This window comes from Gekko japonicus, unplaced genomic scaffold (assembly GCF_001447785.1).
Source record: "Gekko japonicus isolate JY-2015 unplaced genomic scaffold, Gekko_japonicus_V1.1 scaffold214, whole genome shotgun sequence".
Taxonomy (NCBI): domain Eukaryota; kingdom Metazoa; phylum Chordata; class Lepidosauria; order Squamata; family Gekkonidae; genus Gekko; species Gekko japonicus.
The window spans coordinates 1,370,541-1,390,917 of record NW_015164671.1 but is presented as its reverse complement, the minus strand read 5'-3'; the positions used below and the strand labels follow the sequence as shown (position 1 = coordinate 1,390,917).

The 20,377-nt window shown below is 40.4% G+C and overlaps 1 protein-coding gene across 1 annotated transcript in view; it reads right to left on the bottom strand.

Moving 5' to 3' along the window:
- The window catches only part of MAN1A1 (mannosidase, alpha, class 1A, member 1), an 87,054-nt gene extending 66,714 nt beyond the window's left edge, over positions 1–20,340 (bottom strand). The window contains exons 1-2 of the mRNA XM_015409206.1: positions 19,685–20,340; positions 9,197–9,293 (exon numbers count right to left, since the gene is read on the bottom strand). Coding sequence (XP_015264692.1) covers positions 9,197–9,293; positions 19,685–20,305 — 718 coding nt within the window. The 5' untranslated portion in view covers positions 20,306–20,340. The remainder of the gene's footprint in view (positions 1–9,196; positions 9,294–19,684) is intronic.
- Between the last annotated feature and the right edge of the window lie 37 nt (positions 20,341–20,377).

Sequence of the window (20,377 nt, the reverse complement as noted above, 5' to 3'; positions counted from 1 at the left end):
AAAAAAGCAAACTCTGTTAGGGATTATTAGGAAAGGGACTGAACATAGAATAGCTGATATTATAGTGCCCCTGTATAGATCTATGGTGTGGACTCATTTGGAATACTGTGTACATTTCTGGTCCCCATATCTCAAAAAGGAGGGCAACCAAGATCAGGGTTTGAAGCACCTTCCCTATGAAGAAAGGCTGAAGACTCTGAGACTTTTCAGTTTAGAAAAGAGATGATTAAGGGGGGACATGAGAGAGGTGTATAGAATTATGCATAGGGTAGAAAAAATTGACAAAGAGAATTTTCTCTCTCTCTCCCAAAATACTAGAACTCAAGGGCATCAACTGAAGCCGATGGGCAATAGATTCAGGATGGGGAAAAAGAGAAATAGCTATTTACAAAGAGAACGACTAAAGTGTGGAATTCACTCCAGAGGATGTAGCGATGGCTACAGAAGCAGACAGCTTTAATAGGGAATCAGATAGATTCATGGAGGATAGGTCTATCAGTGGCCCTTAGCCATAGTGACTGAGAGGACCGCCACATTCAGAGGCAGTTAACTTCTGAATCTCAGTGCCAGGACTAAGGATGGCACAAGCTGGAAAAACATGACTCATGTTCATGGTTTGTAGCCCCACAAACCCTGTTGAAAGGGGCCTCAGTCCCTTTAAAACAGGGTTTGCAGAAAGTCCAAAAACAGCTGAGCAACAGGGAGCAGTCTGCTCTCCACTGCTCAGTTGTTTCAGGCTTTCTTCTGCAGTTTAAAGGGTCGAGGCACAAGAAAGCTCGAGAAACAGCAGAATGCTTTTGTGGGGAACAGAAAGCAGGGGCTTAAAGGGATGCTGTCCCTTTAACTCCCTGTTTTCTGCTTTATTCATGAATTGCCATGAACTGCTTTAAAACTTTGTGGAAGTTCACAATGGTTGACCTGTCAACTTCAGTTTGCAAACCACGAATAGGGCAAAATTCATGATGAATTCTGCTTTGTGGTTTCGTTCAAGCCCATCTCTATCCAGGAGGCAACATCAGGGGAAGGTCTCAGACTCTATGCCCTCCAGAGGAACTGGTTGGCCACTGTGTGAGACTGGATGCTGGACTAGATGGACCACTGGTCTGATTCAGCAGTGCTCTTCTTATGTTCTTACACAACTAAGAATTCTAATTACTTTTATGCTTTTAAGTTATTGTAATTATGAAGGTGAATTTACATTCACAACTAAATTAGATTTAGGAAATTTTTCGTTTTTCAGCTTGCTATAAAAGTATGCCTATCAAGCAGCACTGGAAATCCAACAACACTCTTGTGTTATGTCATAATCACACCCATTTGTTACAGTGACTTTCACTTCTTTAAGCATGTAAAACTAAAGACAAGGGAATGGTTAATGAAAAAATGCTAATTCTTATATAAACATGCTCTCTTATGGACCCTTTCCTTTTAGATTTTCAAATCTTAAATTGTTATCCAGCATCACATTCTTATTCTGTATACAAACACATTGCATGCCACCATAACAAAACTGGTTGTAAGTAAATAGGTATTTTTTAAAAATGTGCAGTTTTTTAAAGTGCACTATTTCAGGTTGCCAACCTCCAGGCAGGGCCTGGAATTCACCTGAAATGACAGCTGATCTCCAGACTACAGAGATCAGCTCCCCTGAAGAAAATGGCTGCTTTCAAGGGTTGACTCTGTGGCACTACATCCCTACCAATCTCCCGCCTCAAATTCCACACCCAGATCTCCGGGCATTTCCCAATCCAGAACTGGCAACCCTACCCCAGTTCTTAAAAATTTCTCCTGTAAGTGACCATACAACGAACTGAAACATAAATGATCAAGGTGTGCCTGTCCTTTGTTCACCATTGAGATGTCCTAGTTATAAACAGTCCTGAATACTAAATTTTACCAAAACATATGAATGTTAGAAACACATTAACAGATATATAAAAAACAAATGTTTATATGCAGAAAATTTTTAATCTGGTATCACTTAAGTAATTCTTATGCCTTGAAGTCACAGTAATCGATATAACTGACCTTTCTGTTCAGTTTTTGGCGTTGTGTCACAAATAATAGATTTGTGTGACATGCCATGCCCAAACATACCATTCTGTGTGAATTGTATGAATAAGTGAGGCACCTTGTATTATGAGACATTTCAGTACACTGAATTTAGGTAAGTAAAAAACTGAAAGGACCTGAAGTGCTCAGTTTTTAGCTGGGAAGCGAGTAAAATATCAGATGACAGCTCTAAATTCTTGGCAACTCTTATGTTCTTAAAATAAAGAAAAAAGCATGTCTTGATAAATCCATACTGAGCCCATGTTCTCTTTTTAGGGAGTGCTATCTTGCTAGGAGAAATTGACACAGTTTATTGTACTAATACTTGTTTGTTGTAATGCTTTCCAGTCCAAATCACTGCATTTTCCTGACTGCCAAAGGATAGTAAAGGTAAAGGTTTCACTTGCTCGAAAGCCAGTCGAATCCGACTCTAGGGCTGCGCTGCTCATCTCAGTTTCCAAGCCGAAGAGCCAGCGCTGACCGAAGACGTTTCCGTGGTCATGTGGCCAGCATGACTAAATGCCAAGTTGCATGGAATGCTGTTACCTTCCCATCGAAGCGGTACCTATTTATCTACTTGCAATTTCTTGCTTTCTAACTGCTAGGTTGGCAGGAGCTGGAACCAGAGACCAGAGCTCACTCCGTGAAGTGGCACTCGGGTCTCAAACTGCTGAACTACCAACCTTCCAGTCTGCAGTTCAGCATCTTAACCACTTGAGCCACCACAGCTCCTAGCCAAAGGATACAAACCATTAAAAACCATACACTACCAACATTTTTATGGCCCTCCAATATTAGTGAATGAGCTTTGATAAATGTCTAGAGCAGTCTCCACTTGGGTGGACCGTGTGTTAGACCACTGGCACAGTCTAGTGTTCCAGAAATGAACACTATTACACAATTATTGCATCAGCTCTTGTCAGATCTCAGAAGCTAAGCAGGGTCAACCCTGGCAAGTATTTGGATGGGAGACCTTCTTGAAATACCAGAGGTGGGAAGTGGGGGCAGGCTTTATTCAGCCACCTCTCTGAATATCCTCCAGTAGGGGTCAGTCACCAGTGGTCGCCATGACTTCCAGGTGCACATATAAGCACACACACATAGGTACATAAAAATTTTAAAAAAGAAAAAAGAAATTTAGGTAGTGTATATAAAGGTAGAAAACTGGAAAGTTCTAAATGGTAAGGTGATAAAAGGAAAAAACACAAGATACAAAACACTGACTAATGCTAGATGTAAATCCAGGCAAAGATTTGTTCTACAGCATGGCTAAAAATAGAGTTCAGAGACACAGCTTCCAGCTAGAGAACCTGCAGGACGTATTTGAAGTTCCAGAAGGTAAAGAGGACAGCTTTAAGATTTCAACAATTGTGAACTCTTCTAATGAATCTTCCAGGTGGATTGAAATCTTACAGATAATACTGGCTATCAAACATTCCCTTTTAGAGAAATAGTTAAGACAGCCAAAGAGAAAGAGCAATGTAGCAAAGACAGTTCCAATCAGGCACGTGCAAATAACAATTTAATTGTTATTGACTATTCACACTAAGGGACTTGTCCAGCAGGAAGTAAAGATGTTCTTTCAGCAAACTTTAACACTTCTATAGCAGGATCTGAATAAAGAGCACCAGTCTCTTCAAATGTAAATTAATGGCCAACCAAGCTCGAAGATCCTACAGTTGTTGTGCAATTGTAACCAGAGAATGAAGTACGCCTGGTGTAGTGGTTAAGAGTGTTGGACTAGTATCTGGATGACCCAGGTTCAAATCCTTACTTGTGCCATGGAAGTTTGCTGGGTGATCTTGGGCCAGTCACATTATCTCAGCCTAACCTACCTCACAGGTTTGTTGTGAGGATAGAATGGAAGAGGGGAGAATGACATCAGGTCCCCACTGGGGACAAAGGCAGGTTATAAATGAATCAAATAAACTATAAAAACAGATATCAAAGGGTACTATGCACAAGTTAACAGAACCAATTTGTCCAAAAGGAAGGCAACCGTAAATATAAGATAACCCCACCAAGGAAGCTTTGTGTTTCTGGGCGTAACTTGCATGTACAAAAGTCAACTCTTTTTTAAAAAAAATAACATTTCTGGAAAAACTCTAGTCTTTTTTTGAATAAACTGTTCTGTTATTTTAACCCTGTAGATCTCTTGAATTATTTTACACTATATTCTTCTCCAAAACAAACCCAAAGTCCTCCAAGAGAAACATGCAAGTTGGCATCATTTAGAGGACAAAACAGGGTAATCTAATTTAAAATGAACCTAGCACTAATCGGATAAAGTGATTTCATTTACCAATAAATCTTGGAACTGGTTAAGTTGCCAGAAGAAACTGTTATTGGATTTAAAAGAGTTTATCATATTAAATCAGCAGAAGCTATAAATACAAAAACTACAGTTTACAGTTCTGCAAGGGCAACCCAGCTACCAAAGAAGCCTATTTCATAATGTGTGTGTGATGGACATGAGGCTGTCCAGCCCCTGAAAGGAAAAAAATATCCACTCAGGCACTTCATCCCTGAACCCATGGGGAATGCTTTCAGAGGGGAGATAGAATTTTGGAGGGAAGCACAGCAAGAGGTAGTACATGTCTGCCTCAGGGAAAGTGCAGTCATAATTTGGATCTATCTCAGGGAGGATACAGTGATAATAGTTCTGGGTTTGCCTTAGCAAAAGAGCAGACAGTTTGAAGAGTAGCCCTGCCTTGTAGCATGGCAGAGTGGTTTAACTCTACTTCTGGTAGAGAGTAGAGAATTCAGTTGTTAGGCCTGCCCCAGATAATAAGTAGACCTTGTACCATTTAAATCTGACTCTCGGGAAAGGGTAGGCTGGTGTGGGTGGAATCCTATGTGTGTGTTATAGGATCCAATCAAGTGGCAGGTCAGTAAAAGCCTATTTGTAGCTGTAAACAGCAAAAGAGTTCAAATCACACTCTGAAGCCATAACGAGCTTAAATGTATACATCTCAACCAGGCTTTTCCTTTAACTATCTGGAGACCCACACTGCTGATCTGTTCTTTAAAAACAATATGTAAGTAAACAAATCTTTGTTATTTACATACAATTCCTTGCCTCACTGATCTCCATGTTCTTGCTTGCAAAAAAAAACTTGCTACCCTAAGAACATCTTGTAACTGAGTGGAAGGTTTATACCCCAAACAAACTTGGTCCCCCAAAATTGTAAGAGGCTGTGTGGGTCTTCTTGGTTTAAAGAAAGGGCCCGTCACAATCTCCAAGAAAGACACTTAAAATAGTGATGTTTAGCTTCTTCAGGACACCCTGAGGCTCTGAAATTATAAGTACATCGAGCTGTCCAGAGCCCATGAACCTGTGCATGGAGCTCAATTTGGCATATATGTATTGTGGGATTAATCACTCAACCTCCATCCCTGCTACTACCTAGGAACTCTCTCCAGTTTTCTGGAAGGGGGAAAAGTGCAGGCTGCAAGCCTCATGCATATATATGGCTATGCAGGAAATAAGCAGAGGAAAGGGAAGTAATGGCTAGCCACCAAGACACTCACTGTACAGTACAGGGGATATTGGCAGGAATGAGACAAATAATAACTAATTATCATATGACATTTTGTGTGGTATAGCCAGGAGATCCAACGATTGTCTGGCAGCCTTAAGTTCCAACTTTTAGTGTTATACACTAAAAGAGCTAGACTTTTCTGGGGGGTTGAGAGACCCAAGGTCATTCAGCAGGCTTCATGAGGAGGTTCTCCAGGTTAGAGTCCACCACTCTCAACTACACCACCATGCTGGCTTTCACAAATGAAGAATGAGGCAAGCAGGTAGACATGTAGGACCTGCAGCACTGTGACCTAGAGTTGCGATAAGTGCCACAAAACCTTATCAGATCCCTCCCATCCTACCTCAGAGGAACTATTAATTTTCTATGATGTTGTCCAAGATTTGGATTATATGCAGATTCCTGGTGTCACAGGAAAAGTTCTTCTGTTCTGTGGCACACCACCACATTCATACAAACAGGCATCATCCTAGTCTAGCAAGTTATATGGACTAAATAGATCTGAACATTTTGCTTGTATATCTATTGAGGTTTGAGGACCTAAGGAAAAAAAAATATTTACTAGGGTGGGTACTTTGTACAGTATTTCCTGAGCCATTTGATTCTTGGCAACATCCAAACATTTGTGTTAGAATGGAATGACATGATCGAGGTTTATAAGATTATGTATGGGATAGAGCAGGTTGAGAAAGAAGTACCTTTCTCCCTTTCTCACAATACAAGAACTTGTGGGCACTCCATGAAATTGCTGAGCAGCCGGGTTAGAAAAGATAAAAGGAAGTACTTCTTCACCCAAAGAGTCATTAACACATGGAATTCACTGCCACAGGAAGTAGTGGTGGCTACAAACATGGACAGCTTCAAGAGGGAATTAGATAAACATATGGAGCAGAGGTCCATCAGTGGCTATTAAGCACAAGGTAGATATAGGAACTCTCAGGCTAGGGCAAGTAATGTGCTGTATTCTTGGTGCTTGGGGGGGGGGGCAACAGTGGGAGGGCTTCTAGTATCCTGGCCCCACTGATGGACCTCCTGATGGCACCTGGTATTTTTGGCCACTGTGTGACAGAGTGTTGGACTAGATAGGCCATTGGCCTGATCCAGCATTGGCTTCTCTTATGTTTAAACCCAAGTAGACCATGGTTCACCTGTGAGCTCCACAGAAAACTGTATATTGTTGCTTAATACAGAGGTAACACTTAGGCCATAAAAGTGATTCTGCTACTTATTTGCTAGTGATAATTATTAAATCAAAACATTTACTCATCAGTTTGCACATACTGCCAGAATAAGTGTATGGAAAGGAAAACAGCTCTAGCATTGTAATAGCTTAAACTATATTATTGCCAAAGAGTAACCATGTAGCAAACTACTACACCCTACAGATGGTACAGTTACCAGTGTTCTGGTGTTCTCACACAGCAGATCTATGCTCACCAACAAAACAAGGAAGCAGGAAGTAGACTCTTCTAATTACACAAAGATTCAGTTGAAACATGGTGTGGCACCTAATGTTCCTCTCCAAAATTTCCATGATCAAATATGTGTTTAGTTTGCAACTTCTCTTGCCAAAATTGAGTACTTATTAACATAGGCCAAAGTCAAGGAGTGCAAGGCCCCAGTGAAAAGTTGAAATTTCTTTTCCAACCTTGACATTTCAGACTGTAGATAAAAAGCCCGAGCTACTAATGAGAAAGCCAACCATCTGAGATTTCTCTTTGAGTAGTATTATTTAACAGCTCAACCAAAAAGCTAATCAAAGAGATATATTTTGGGTGACAAAGTTCTGCAAAGGTTTGGTTCTATGTCTTCTGTCATTATGCACGCACAGAGACACTGTACATTTTATCCTTCTGTGCAGCAGCCTGCAAGGCTTTCAACTGAAGTTTTTTCCAACAGAATTCGCAGAAGGCTTTATGTTGTTTCAGAGTCAGAGTGGTCTCATAGGACGTGGTTGAAGACTGAGAACAAGCACTTTAAGAGTAAGGTAACTCTTATATCATCATTCAAATCACCACTAACGTGCTGAAAAGGTGCTGTGTACAGTAAACCCTTGCCATTTTCAGATTTGTAATTTGCAATTCCAGTTATTCATGGTCTGATCACATGACATAGTCTCTAGTCTGTTATTCCTACTGTGTCTGTACCATCATCATTGCATTTTGCAGGAAATTTGGGTATTTTACTTCTAGGAGCTAGCAGAACCCTGCCTCCCAATGTTTGTGGATTTTGCTATTTAGGGTGATCCCAGGAACTGATCCCCCTGAGAATGGCAAGGGTCTACTATATACAATTTTACTTGACCCATTAGGGAGGAAGAAGAAGTTGGATTTGAGTGACATGGAAACATGGTTTAGAATTAGAAGCAATGGTCTACTTGTAAAACAGGGATAAAAATGATGTTACAGAAAACAAAACTGCCACTGATAAGGGCCCCATATCAAATTTGTGCCCAAAAAAACTACATATGGTTGAGAGATGTCATAGCATTACACTGAAAGTCTTCCTGCCCCCTCAAACAAGGAAGTGCTGGGAAACTCGGCATGGTATCTATAGATGATATGGGGGAGAACAAGGCACAGAGCTTCTGTTCTTCTACAGAATTAAGAATTCCAAACATGGAATTCAGCATCAAAACAAAACAGACCTGGTTTTCTTTTAATAAATACAACATTCTGAGTGGCTGGAAAAAAGCAGATGGCATAACTATGAAAAGAAAGTGCCTGAAGGAAAAAACAAGTTACTATTTTTCACTTAGTCCACTTTTCTCACTGGGACCCAAGGCAGATTACAAGTAAGAAAAAAACTTCCAGACAACCACTAAGTAGATTACAAAACATTATTGAATATATCAAATAAGACAAAAGAAAGCAGTTGGGGTTGAAACTGTAGAATAGGGGAAAGAAACAGGCAAAACACAGAATGCATGTAAACATCTTTGTTTAAGATGACAAGACAATCAGTGTAGGAAAGTATTTATTCCTAATAAAAGTTACAAGACAGGGTTGTTGGGTTGTTTTTTGGGGTTTTTTTTGTTAATGATCCAAAATTGGCCATTTATGGCCCACCAGATACTAAGAATAGTCCTTATCAGAAGCCATCTTCCATTTGGAAACAGTATGGTCACTGAAAATAACAGAACTGAAGTATTTCAGTCTTAAAGAGTCTAACTGTCAAAGCTAGAGGGCACTCTGTCCTTATCTTTGCTGTACAGATTTGGTGTACCAGTATTAAAATAAATTTTACAGTTTACCAATTTCTCACATAATTCTACACTCAAAACAGTAAGTTATTTTAGGTGAAATGATAAGATTTTACTTTATGCTACTCTAAGGACCCTACAGACCTATATTAGTGGGATAAAATCAATAATATAATATAATAGCATATCGCTGGTGTTAAAGGCATAGTAGCCGCTGTAACTGGGGAGCAAAACTGCAATAAGGAAATGGTGCAGCTTTCTTTACATTTAACAATCAACATTTTAAAGAAAGCACATGTCAAGGCAGCTGGTTAAGAGCACACATGCTTCGGACTTAATCTCCAATTTCAAAGCAGTAGATCAACTCATGTCATTAAGTACAAAAGCACATACTACTCACCAAATAAATTGCTTGAATGTCCTTGTTTTGATATGGGTTTCAGTTCATTTAATCCCCATGCGTAATGTTTATAATTATCCCAGGCATGTTTCATCATCTGGTGGGAAATGAAAGCAGGATTATAATGTTGATTTAACAAGAAACTACTGCAGTAAATAGTACCAAAAATGAACTATACACTAAAGATCAATGTGTTTAATTCTACGGGTTATTAAATTCATATCACATTATAGACATAATACTTTAACATTAAACAGAATAACATCAACATATTGCAATGGTCCTTTAGTTATAGCGTGGAAACTATTTTATTCAATTTCATTACCTTTTGTTAATTAGGAACTTGTAACACAAACCCATTAATTCTCATTAAGAAGTTTAGCATATGGGATTATTAGTCTAATTAAGAACTTTCTTCGAAGACAACAGGAATCTGAAGCTAAGATACTGTAGTAAAGGTATTTGTATTCATCTGCAATATGTTTGCAAGTTACAAAGAGCAAATCTGATGTCTGGCAGAGACAGCACTTTGGTTAGCACCTCACTTTTTAAAACTTGGGCACATGTAGGAAAGATTAAATGAAAAAGCAAAGCAATGGTGCCAGCATACTCCTATTAAAGTGGAGGCCAGCTTAAACTCTGGATTCAGTCCACACACGTCAGTGAGTTGTAGTGTGCCATGCTTAAGGCTCTATGATCAGATTTTGTATCTAGAACAACCAGGAACTATGTACCCTGCACGTTTCAAAGTGGGCACTCATTACCCCCCCTTCCTCTGCAGTTTCCCCCCCCCCTACATTTAGGGCAAATGTTCCAAGAGATGAGGCAGAAAGGAGTTAATAAAAAAAACAACAACTGGATAGATGTGATCTATGGAACAACCAAGGCTTGAATCCATCAGAGATTCCCAAAGACACAAAGAGTTGCCATCAAAAGAACATGACTTCCTTGGCTGCTTACTCCTGCTGCAGCCCAAAATGTCTCCAAAAACAGCATTACATGTGGACAGGTGACACCCCCCTCCTCAGACCAGCATTGAGGAATTCAGAAGCCTGCAATGGGGGCTGAACTGGCAACACATCCTCCACTGCATCCAAACCCAAGTAAGAATTTGAGAGCAATACCCACATACAAGATTGCACTGCTAGCCTCCCCCATGTCCTTTCCTAATTACAGACTAGATATTATGCAATTGCCTTAGCATCACAGCGGTTTTATTTTTTTAAAAAACTCTGAAGTAAGGTAAGGAAGGTCTCTGTTCATTCGGTCTTGCTTCTAAACCCCTCATCTTCTTTTAAAGCTTTTGACTCCTCCCTTATGAGGCCATCTCAAGCTGCACATTATGCTGTGGACCCATGAGCAGATCACCCAAAGCATAATTCAACCTTTTAAAGCATCTATGGGTTTCAGCCTTTCTACCAAATTGGGGCTGTAACTAACTAATCACATTTGTACTAAAACATCTGTACTCGTCCTCTTCCCAAACCAATTAATGGCCTGATGCCTCTTCTAACTTAGCTGTCAGCATACCATCTGAAATAAGCTGTTTCAAGACACACACACATCATAGAAAAGAGATTAAAAGCTATCTCCCCAAATCAATGCTATGTACTTAACTATACTTTGAATACAGCATCATTTTTAAGTTTCAGGTAAAGTATGACAACACAACATGCAGAAGTTTTCTTAAGCCAGGATGGAAAGCACTATGGATATTTTATCTGAAATAATTCTCCTTTGTTACATGTTCATACAGTTCTAGAGATGAAATCTGGAGAGAGGTTCACAATATCCGTTGGGGTTCTCTCTGCTGGATAGAAATACTGGCTTGTTGAATCTTCAGCACTATCCTAATCTAGAATTTAGCAAAACATTTGTGTGAAAAATCTGACAGAAAAGCTGCTTCCAAGGCAAGTTCTGATTTGCGAACACCAGTCTTCCATTATAATTCCCTGAAACATACCAAAAACTGGACCACATATGGTTTGGACAACCCCATGTTAATAGAATTCCTGGCCGTTTAGAATGCCAGCTGTTAACACTCAAATGCCAAGTTCACACCTGTCAAACAGGAAACTGATTGAGACCAGCTCTTCACATATGCTAACAGACAGGTACCTGGAGGATCTAAATTAAACAATTTTGAGGGGGTGACTGATTATGGCTGCAGTCTACAGAGCGATTAAACAAAAATACTCTGGAATTGAGAAAATGCAGAAGAGACGGTCAAGGTGATTAAATAAACGTATATTCAACTAATCTTGCTTCATTGGTCAGAGGAGCAAAGTGAAACAGGTGCTGTTACAATAGATTTTAATATGTATCATGGTACCTGGGATCCAGTTCTATTTGAGAGCTCCCTCATCCCAGTTATGAATTGCCACTCCTGATGCTACAGAAGGAAGAGGAAGTAGGCAGCCATTTTTGTCTATTATACCTGGGTCAGGATCCAGCTCCAGCTGAGATACCCCTTTTCAATTTATTATGAACAAAGCCAGAAGGAAAAACAACAGTAGCTAGACTTTTTACTGTACCTGGACTGAGGACTGATAGTGTACTATTTAGGGTTGCCAGACTCGTCTCTGGAAGACTCACACTTGAATCCCCGTTCTGTAATGGAAGCTTGCTGGGTGACCTTGGGCCAGTTGCATGCTCAACCCAACCTACCTCACAGGGCTGTTGCAAGGATAAAACGGAGGGGAGGGGAGGAGAACAATGTGATATGCTTCGGGTACCCACTGGGGAGAAAGGTGGGTTATAAATGAAAGTCCTTTTGACTACCACAAGGACTTTGGCTCAGACATGCACTAGGAATACCATGACTTCTAGGTATATGTGGGCCTGATTTGGATGGGAACCAACTCAAATGTGGGTGGAGTGGCAGAGGCCACCTCTCATGAACCACAGCCCAGATCCTAACTAGGCCCATGAACACCTGGGGAGCATGCAAATCCTAGAACACATCTCTTTCAAGTCCTCAAATTTTGATATGTGAATCAAACCGCACTGTTTTACCAATTTCTTTAAATAGCTATAAGCAACTTTGGGAGCTAGTTAACTGAAAAACCTGGGCGGAGTGGAAGAAAACACCAGTATGAACTAATATATACATGGAAAACATAACTCACCCCCCCACAAGAGGCATTCACTAAGATATTACAGGCTATAAAATCGGTTTCTTTACTGGGGGGGGGGGAAGCCACTTTGTAGGCATCGGTGGTCACAGTCATATACAAATGCATCTGTTTCATACAACAGCTAAAATACAAATTTAATTTTAGCACCCCAAGAGTCACTATGACTTAAGAGACAAGAAGGGCAGATCTATAACCAGATAGACACAGTACAACAGAAATTTCTTTAAAATTCCCTAATATTCTGGAAAGTACTCCAGTTTATGGGACACCATATCTAAATGACTATTGAATGATGGAGATTAAGCAACTGAATTCCATCACCATTAAAACATATTTCAGAAAGGAGTAATCTTATTTGAAACCATTATATGACTATATATAGGGTTTTTTACACCAAAGAAGGAACAATAGTGTATGCATTCACTGGATTCCACCAATACCAGTTTGTGAAATAAAAGTATCAGAACTAAGAGGCTCCAAATATTGCCTTATAATTAGGGCTATGTCATTCGTTTACAGCCTTTACCTCTTTGAGATCTATCAGAATAATGAAACTTAGCCAACTAGGGGGAAAAAATCATTAAGAACCAACACTCCATTATTGGGAGTTCTTTGCCAGCCTTCCTTGAGAACACTGGAGAAGACACCAGATTGTTAGTGCCAAAGTGTTATGGTCCAGTTCTTCAGAAGATGTGACAACTAATAAAGACAGGTCTGGAGACACATGACACTACTGCTGGAAACGAATCTGGTTGACTGCCTTGGAACAGTGCATTAGACACACTATGCTGTGAGAGAGAAGATTTAGTGGAATAATGCATGTGCCCATATGTATAAAGATCACTATGAGGTATTATGCTCACTACCAATTTATAGCTTGTATACTATTACACTTTTACATTTGACAGTCCCCAAAGTTGATATCTGTCGTAAATTATATGCACTGGAGGTGGGGGAATACCCAGAAGACCTAGTTTGACAGTGTCTGGAATTTCAGGCTCCCTGGCCGATTCATACTTCCAATGTAAAAACATCTGGTGATAGACAGCAACAGCTTACAAAAAACAACACTTCTAGAAACAGCTTATTTAGTTAGCCATTTGGAAAGAAGTTAGTCCTGATGTTTTCCACACAACTGGATAGACTGCCTTTCTGACAGAATTGTGACTGGCCCAAGGTCACCCAGCAGGCTTCATGGGAAATCAAACCCAGTTCTCCAGATTAGGCTCCACATCACTTAACCAGTACACCAGGCTCTCTCTCCACATCTAAATAAAGATGTAACAAGTTTTGGTACTACCTGCATTGGGCGGGGGGTTGGACTAGATGGTCTGTATGGCCCCTTCCAGCTCTATGATTTTATAATATCAATATCCTATGCATTCTTTATACATGTTAGGGGCCTGTAACAAGAGCCTACCTATCAAACATTTTAATCTATTAGTCATCCAATAAAAATTGTGTACTTGGTCAAGAAAAGGAATATTTCAGCAAAATCTGAATTCTGAAGACCTGTATTTTCTACAGTCTATAGAGTCAAGGCTGGATAATACAAGAGATTAATATACAAGGAGGATTATAGTTCATGCACTTTCTATTAAAATATCCATAACAAACCTTTCTGAACAGCCAATTCCATTTGATAGGGATCCAAGGTTAACACCAGCTCTACAATCGTTTTTATATATCACATAAGAAGGTGAGCTTAAGCATCAGACCAACTTGCTAAAGTCAATCACAGTTAAACAAGGCATGTAAAAGTGATGCATCTGCTATTGCAACCATGTACTTATTTTAATAAAAATGACTGTGCTACAAATATGACTGAATCCCTTTCAGGTAATGCTTTCTATTGCAGATCTATACTGCAATATCACTAAATTCAGCAAAGCTTGTAGTTGAGCCAAAACTGATTTAGTAGTTTAAGACTTTATACGAATAATTACTGCACAGGTCTGACAATGTTACAGGTTTCACATTGCAATGCATTAGCTATAAACTCTGAATTTAATGGTAGCCATGTTAATAGTGAAATTACTTTGTTTTTAATCTTGAAGGGAGTGCATTTCTCAGAGCTGCAGATGGGTGGTGAACAAGAACTACTTAAGCAAGCCTAAAGCTTCCTTTCATGCAACAGAACTAGCAAAACAATATTTTAATATTTATTAAGCAGTTATCCATGCTGAAGCAGCTGTGTCTGTTTTAAAGTACATGTCCGCATGTGAATTGTAGTCAGCAAAACACTAATTCATTAACCACTGTTAATTTCTTAATGCAATATTTGCTTCTGAAATCATCTAGTCACAAGGCTGCCAGATTCAATATAGGATAGAAGCCTTTAATAATTTTGGATTCTGAAAGCACTGGATACTGAAGCCAGATTGAGAACGATGTGAATTAAGTACTGCAGCCTTAGTCTGTAAAAATGAATCCTAAAGAGTCTCTCATGTTAGGCGTTACAATACTTTGACTAAACAGTTATACTCGTAGACTTTCATGCAGCTAAAAGCAACGCACAGTGTCTAAATTATACTATTGTTTCTAAATGTTTTTTAAACTTGAGTCATCTTTGTTGGAGCAGCCTAGTAAGTGGTAATTTAATTACCTTCTCCTACTTTATAATGAGAAACTACAGGATCCATTTTGCTCTGCATACATGCACCTGGAAAAAAACAACCCTGTACAATTCAAGTCCACGAAGTGCTTCTTTTCTTATTACAAAGCTAAGAGAACCACAAAGCTGTTTGTGATTTATATTGGTGTTTACTCCTATAACCTGAAGTTTAGTGTTTTAATTCCCAGTAGAGGAGACCAACCTGTTAAGAAAAATAGCAATTTTTAGAATGCAAGTTTAAAAGATGTATTATATATGGTAAGTAATTTGAATCAAATCATGCTGCAGTAATAAGCAACATTACTTGGGTCAGAACAAACTCCAGTTATACACAGTAAATACTTCATCCTGCTGTAGGAAAGATGGCCAAACCTTAAAGACTGAGTAAATCTAATGAAGCGACTATGCCACCAGGAAACCAAGCCTTGGAAAGCATCACTGTTGAACTGTGGCCACTGCTCAGAGTCTGACATATATGTTGTTTGGGTATTCTCTGGAACACAATTTCCTTTTTCCACTTCAACTTTCCATGACAATCCAGTATATCTATCACTAGATAAAACAATCATAGGTTCACTTACTTATGCAAGTCTCACAAAATTCTGAGACTGATTTCCAAATTAGCACAGAAGAGTCACAATTTCATCAGCTATATAAAAACAATTTAGAATCCTTCAGCCATATGTAAGATGCTTTAATTGATTTATTTGCCCATCAGCTTTATCATACCAGATTTGTACCATGTATCACACAGTTAGCCAAAGTAAATTTCCCTAGAATGCTTTGCTTTTGCCACATGCAACTAAAAAGTTCTACTGAACTCATAGTGAATGTGTAAACATGAACAGAATGAGGCTGTCAAGGCAGTTTCATTATGGCTCATGCATCAAGTTGCAGTTTCAGGTGCTTAAATGGTACATTTGAAAGAAAAGACACAAAAAAGCATTCTATAGCAGTGTTGGTAAGATGCAGTTCAAGAGAAAACTGAACAGTTATCCATAGTGCAAGAAACTTTATATTTTATGATTAAGTTGAAGTTCAAAGCCAAGCAATGCTTTATAAATTAGAAGTTGCCATAAAAGGTATAGACTACAATTTAAATGGTAAAGAGATGCAAGAGACATTAAATATAACATACACACAGAAGCAAGGAATAAGAGACCAAAAGAAATACCATTATTGTAGGCATACAGAGGGAAAAGGAGAGAAAAGTCTGTTAACAATGATATTCTAAAAATAAAAGAGACTTTGAAACTTGTATTTGTGAGTATGTTAGTGCTGAGAGCCGAAAATGAAGGGACAACACGTGAAGATGAACATTCTCTTTGGAAACTGGAAACCTGAGACTCTCTTAAAATTCTAACAGCTGTAATCTATATTAAAGCAACAACCTCACTTCTGATTGATCATACATAGCATTGGACTATATTCTTTGGAAGCTGTGGCACAAGGTTCCACTGAAAGGATTTATTTCCAGCTAGATACAAGTAAGATTTCACTTGCATACTTTAAATCCCTTTAAACTCACCAGTCCTTATCTCATATGAAGCGGCTTTTATTGAGTCAGACTCTTAGTTCATTTAGCCCAGTACTGTCTGCTCTGATACAATAGCTTTCCAAGGTCTGTTGTCTACTTCCAAGCTTAGGAGTCGGATGTAAGGTAGCTGTTGTACTGTATTTCTTTCATAATCACACCCTCTCAACCTTTGAAAGAGCAATTTTCACTGACTTCAAGACCACCATTTTAAATATGTCAAGTCAAGTCTATTAATACGGTCAAGTTTTAGTAAGCCTTTCCTTTACAAAGTGCAAATAACTTGGTAAACAAAGAAAGATGGCCTTCTGTAAAGTAATACCACTAGAACACACTCTGAGGGTTACATTTATGCTGGCCTGTTACAATATGCAGTTAATCATCCAAAATACACTCAACTGCACCTTCAGGTTTCATGCTCCTGATTCCATAACCTGTGGAAAGCTCTAGGGTAGATAGAATAACCTGGAGGACAGTATGAAAATCCAAGAAGTGCAAGATGATAATAGTTTCCTCAACATTGGCCTGACTATCCAGATCACTTGTAAATCATAGAAACCTTCCTGCGTTCCATGCAAATATGCATAAAAGATGACCAAAAGAGCCATTTAGAAAGATGCAGACATAAACAGGTGAGCTGCTGCCAGGCAACACCTGGGGGGACCTCCTGTCAGTCACTTGATAGACTTAAGAATGCGCTACCTCTGTTACAATTCACAGTCAACACACCACGGATACTGTATGACTCTGTTGCTTTACCCCTCACCCACTCTGTTTGTGCTTGCTACAAATAGAGCAACATCAATGATAGTGTTACAATGCATGCAAAGTATCTAATTGTATAGACAATGCTGTTTCTCTGAAAGTGATGATTACGTATGAAGAACAAAACATTACAGAAGCCTCTCAGTACAGAGGATATACCCTCAGAACACTGTGTGACACATTCCTGAGGTAGTGCTTGGGTTCGCAGTCTGCTGCATATAAAATTGTATGTTGATCAAAGGATTAAATACTAAACATCAGAAAAAGAACAACAGGCATGATGGTTTGCATCACTGCCACCTTGAAGATAGGCTGAATGTTTCAGCCTTCAGTCCATTTCACAAACAATTTGTAATAAGGCTACGGAATCATTTTGTCCTCATTGCACAAGAATGAAGAATAGGTAATACACCAAAGATCCGTGAAATCATACCCTGGTAATTACAAGCCTGATGTGTCATCTAAATAGACACCGATAACAGTAGCTGCTTTGCTCTTAAAAGTAATTAGATGATTTGCTGAGAGAATCATACCTGTAACATGGGTAACCTAGTGTGGAGATCCAAACAGCCTGATCTAGTCACATTCTAAACAAAACAGAACTTTAAAACCTGATCAGGGAGACATACTACCAGGGTGCGTTCCATGAAGATACTTTCAAGAGGGTAGCTGTGTCGATCTGCAACAGAAGAGCACCATTCAAGTCCAGAAACACCTTAAAAAGCAAGACTTCCAGGGTGTAAAGCGTAGGTGTATCAAACCTCCCCCTCCTCAGATATCTGACCAAGGGAGCTTTGACTCTTGAAAGCTTATATCCTGGAGATCTTGTTGGTCTTTAATGTGCTGCTGGACTCAAATCTTGCTAGAGGTGGACATAACAGGCCACTACTGCTGCATGTAGCAATCAGAATATTTTAATTAGAACTATTATTACTACAATGAAATCTGGAAGTCTCTTCTTTAGAATCAGAGAGCAAAGGACTCTGCAATAAATGTCCCTGAATCACACAAACTTTATGCACATCACACTGAGCACCAACCTTTCACCAGCAATCAGTTCTATATAAGGCAAACAGATGCCCATATTCCAGGTTTTCATCCAAGCTATATGCCCTACTAGCTCATTTTTTAAAAAAAGTTCTCCTAAATGTACTGCTTAACAGTGTAAATAGTACTTTGATATATTAGTTCACTGGTTGCATGGAATACAACATAGCAAACAAAGCAGAAATCTTTCACCTTCATGTCAGTGTTGTAGACCACTTCACTTGCTATACAAGGAAACTCATAGCAATTAAGTTGCAACAATTTTACAGATAAGACTCTTCATCACTGCATATGCATTATATTCTACATGCTCATTTTATAAGTTTTACACCGATGAGCTTTGCATGTAGAAATCATTACTCACCATAAAGTTCCTTCTCTACACTTACAAGTTTTTAAAAGTTTACCAAGACTCCATGGAACCAAGTCCATTCTATCCTCAATAAAGTATAACATTTAAATAAATGGTATAAAGATCATCCCTCTATCAAAATCCAGTTACAGCAGTGAGCGCACTTCCTATTTTCTTCAGCACAGAGAAATACTGTTAATGTAAAAAGAACTTCCAAGAACTCAGAGAAAGTAACCTACACTGAACATTACAACTGGGTGTGCTTAACAGGGGACCACTGACCTAATGAAAGCTAAAAGATCCAGCAATGATTAAGCTATTTTATGGCAATTGTTTCAAAGTACAAAAATGCAACAGCTAACTTTACAAGGCTGGTCATTCAACTTGAAAAGTTAGTAGTAGTCGTATTTCACTTACATAGTTAACAAATATCAGTATGGTTTGGTTCCAGTATGCTTTCAGCATCGGAGTGGATAGGGGAACTTGCTCTGGGGGAGAATAATACCTTCTGGCAGAAAATGCAGAAACATTTTGCTGGCAAAATTTTTAAAAACTATTTCCCCACCCTTGCAGTGCCTGCTTCTGTATTTCGAGAGAGCAGGAACACCATCCTCCCTCTGATCTTTTCCTGAATTGTGGCTCTCCAAAGGAACACGTAGGGAGGCAGAACTCCCGTCATTTATCTTCACACTTCAGTCCTGCAGAAAGCTCTAGGATAGGGGTGGGTCATTCCGCTTTTTAAAAATCAGTCCACCGCTGCAGAGACTCGGCGCCAGAAGTGCAAAGCCATGTGTGTAGTGACACGTGTCCTTATCTCTTCCTTGAAAAGAAGTTTCCGCTACTTGTCAAACACGGCCCTAACTACATTTATAGAGCCGCTTCCAAGAAAGGCAGCGGCGAAAAGAACCGCAGAGAGGAATACGGGATCGTGAAGGTCACGGGAGGAGTTGGGCAGGTGATACAAGTGAAGACACAAAACGCAGAGGGAGGAAAAGACATTAAAGCGACCGGGCGGCGAAGGAAAGTGAGCGTCACCAACCTCTTTGACCTTCGCTCGTCGCTGCCGGACCAGCGGGTCTGCCGGCTCCTTTCCCACGGCTCCGACGGGCTTGCGGAAAGGCAGGTCAGGCAGCTCGGCAGCCCCCGCCTCCCCCCGGCCCGGCCTGTTCTGAAGGAAGTTGCTTTTGTCCTGGTTTATGTCCCTGCGGATCTCGTCGGGCAGCTTCTGGAGGGTCTCCTTGGCCTCCCGCAGAGCCCGCTCGTGGTCCTCGCGGATCCTGGCCAAGTTCTCCGCCGCGTCCCCTTCAGCAGCAGCGCCTCCTCCATAGCTGCTGCTGCTCCCTGCTCCGGGCGGCGGCGGGGCGTGCGGCTCCCCCTGGGCAGGCGGCGGCGGCTGTTGCCGGAGCTTGGAGGAGTGGAAGAAGACCCCGCTGAGCAGCTTGGAGGAATCCGGCAGGAAGAAGATGGCCCCGAAGCAGAGCGTGATGAAGGCGCTGAAGACCAGCAGCAGCACGAACTTCTCCGTCAGCCGGAAGGCTCCGCTGGGGCCGGACACCTTCCGCACCCCCGCGCCCACCAGAGCGCCTCCCCCTAAAGAGGCGCCCGAAGCGCCCGGCCCGGCGGGGCTGCTGAAGAGCGGCAACAGGCTGCCCGCCGGCATGGCTCAGCGCCCCCTGCTGCGGGGCCTCGCCGGCCACGGGGCAGCAGCAGCAGCGGCGGCGGGGCGGCCCGG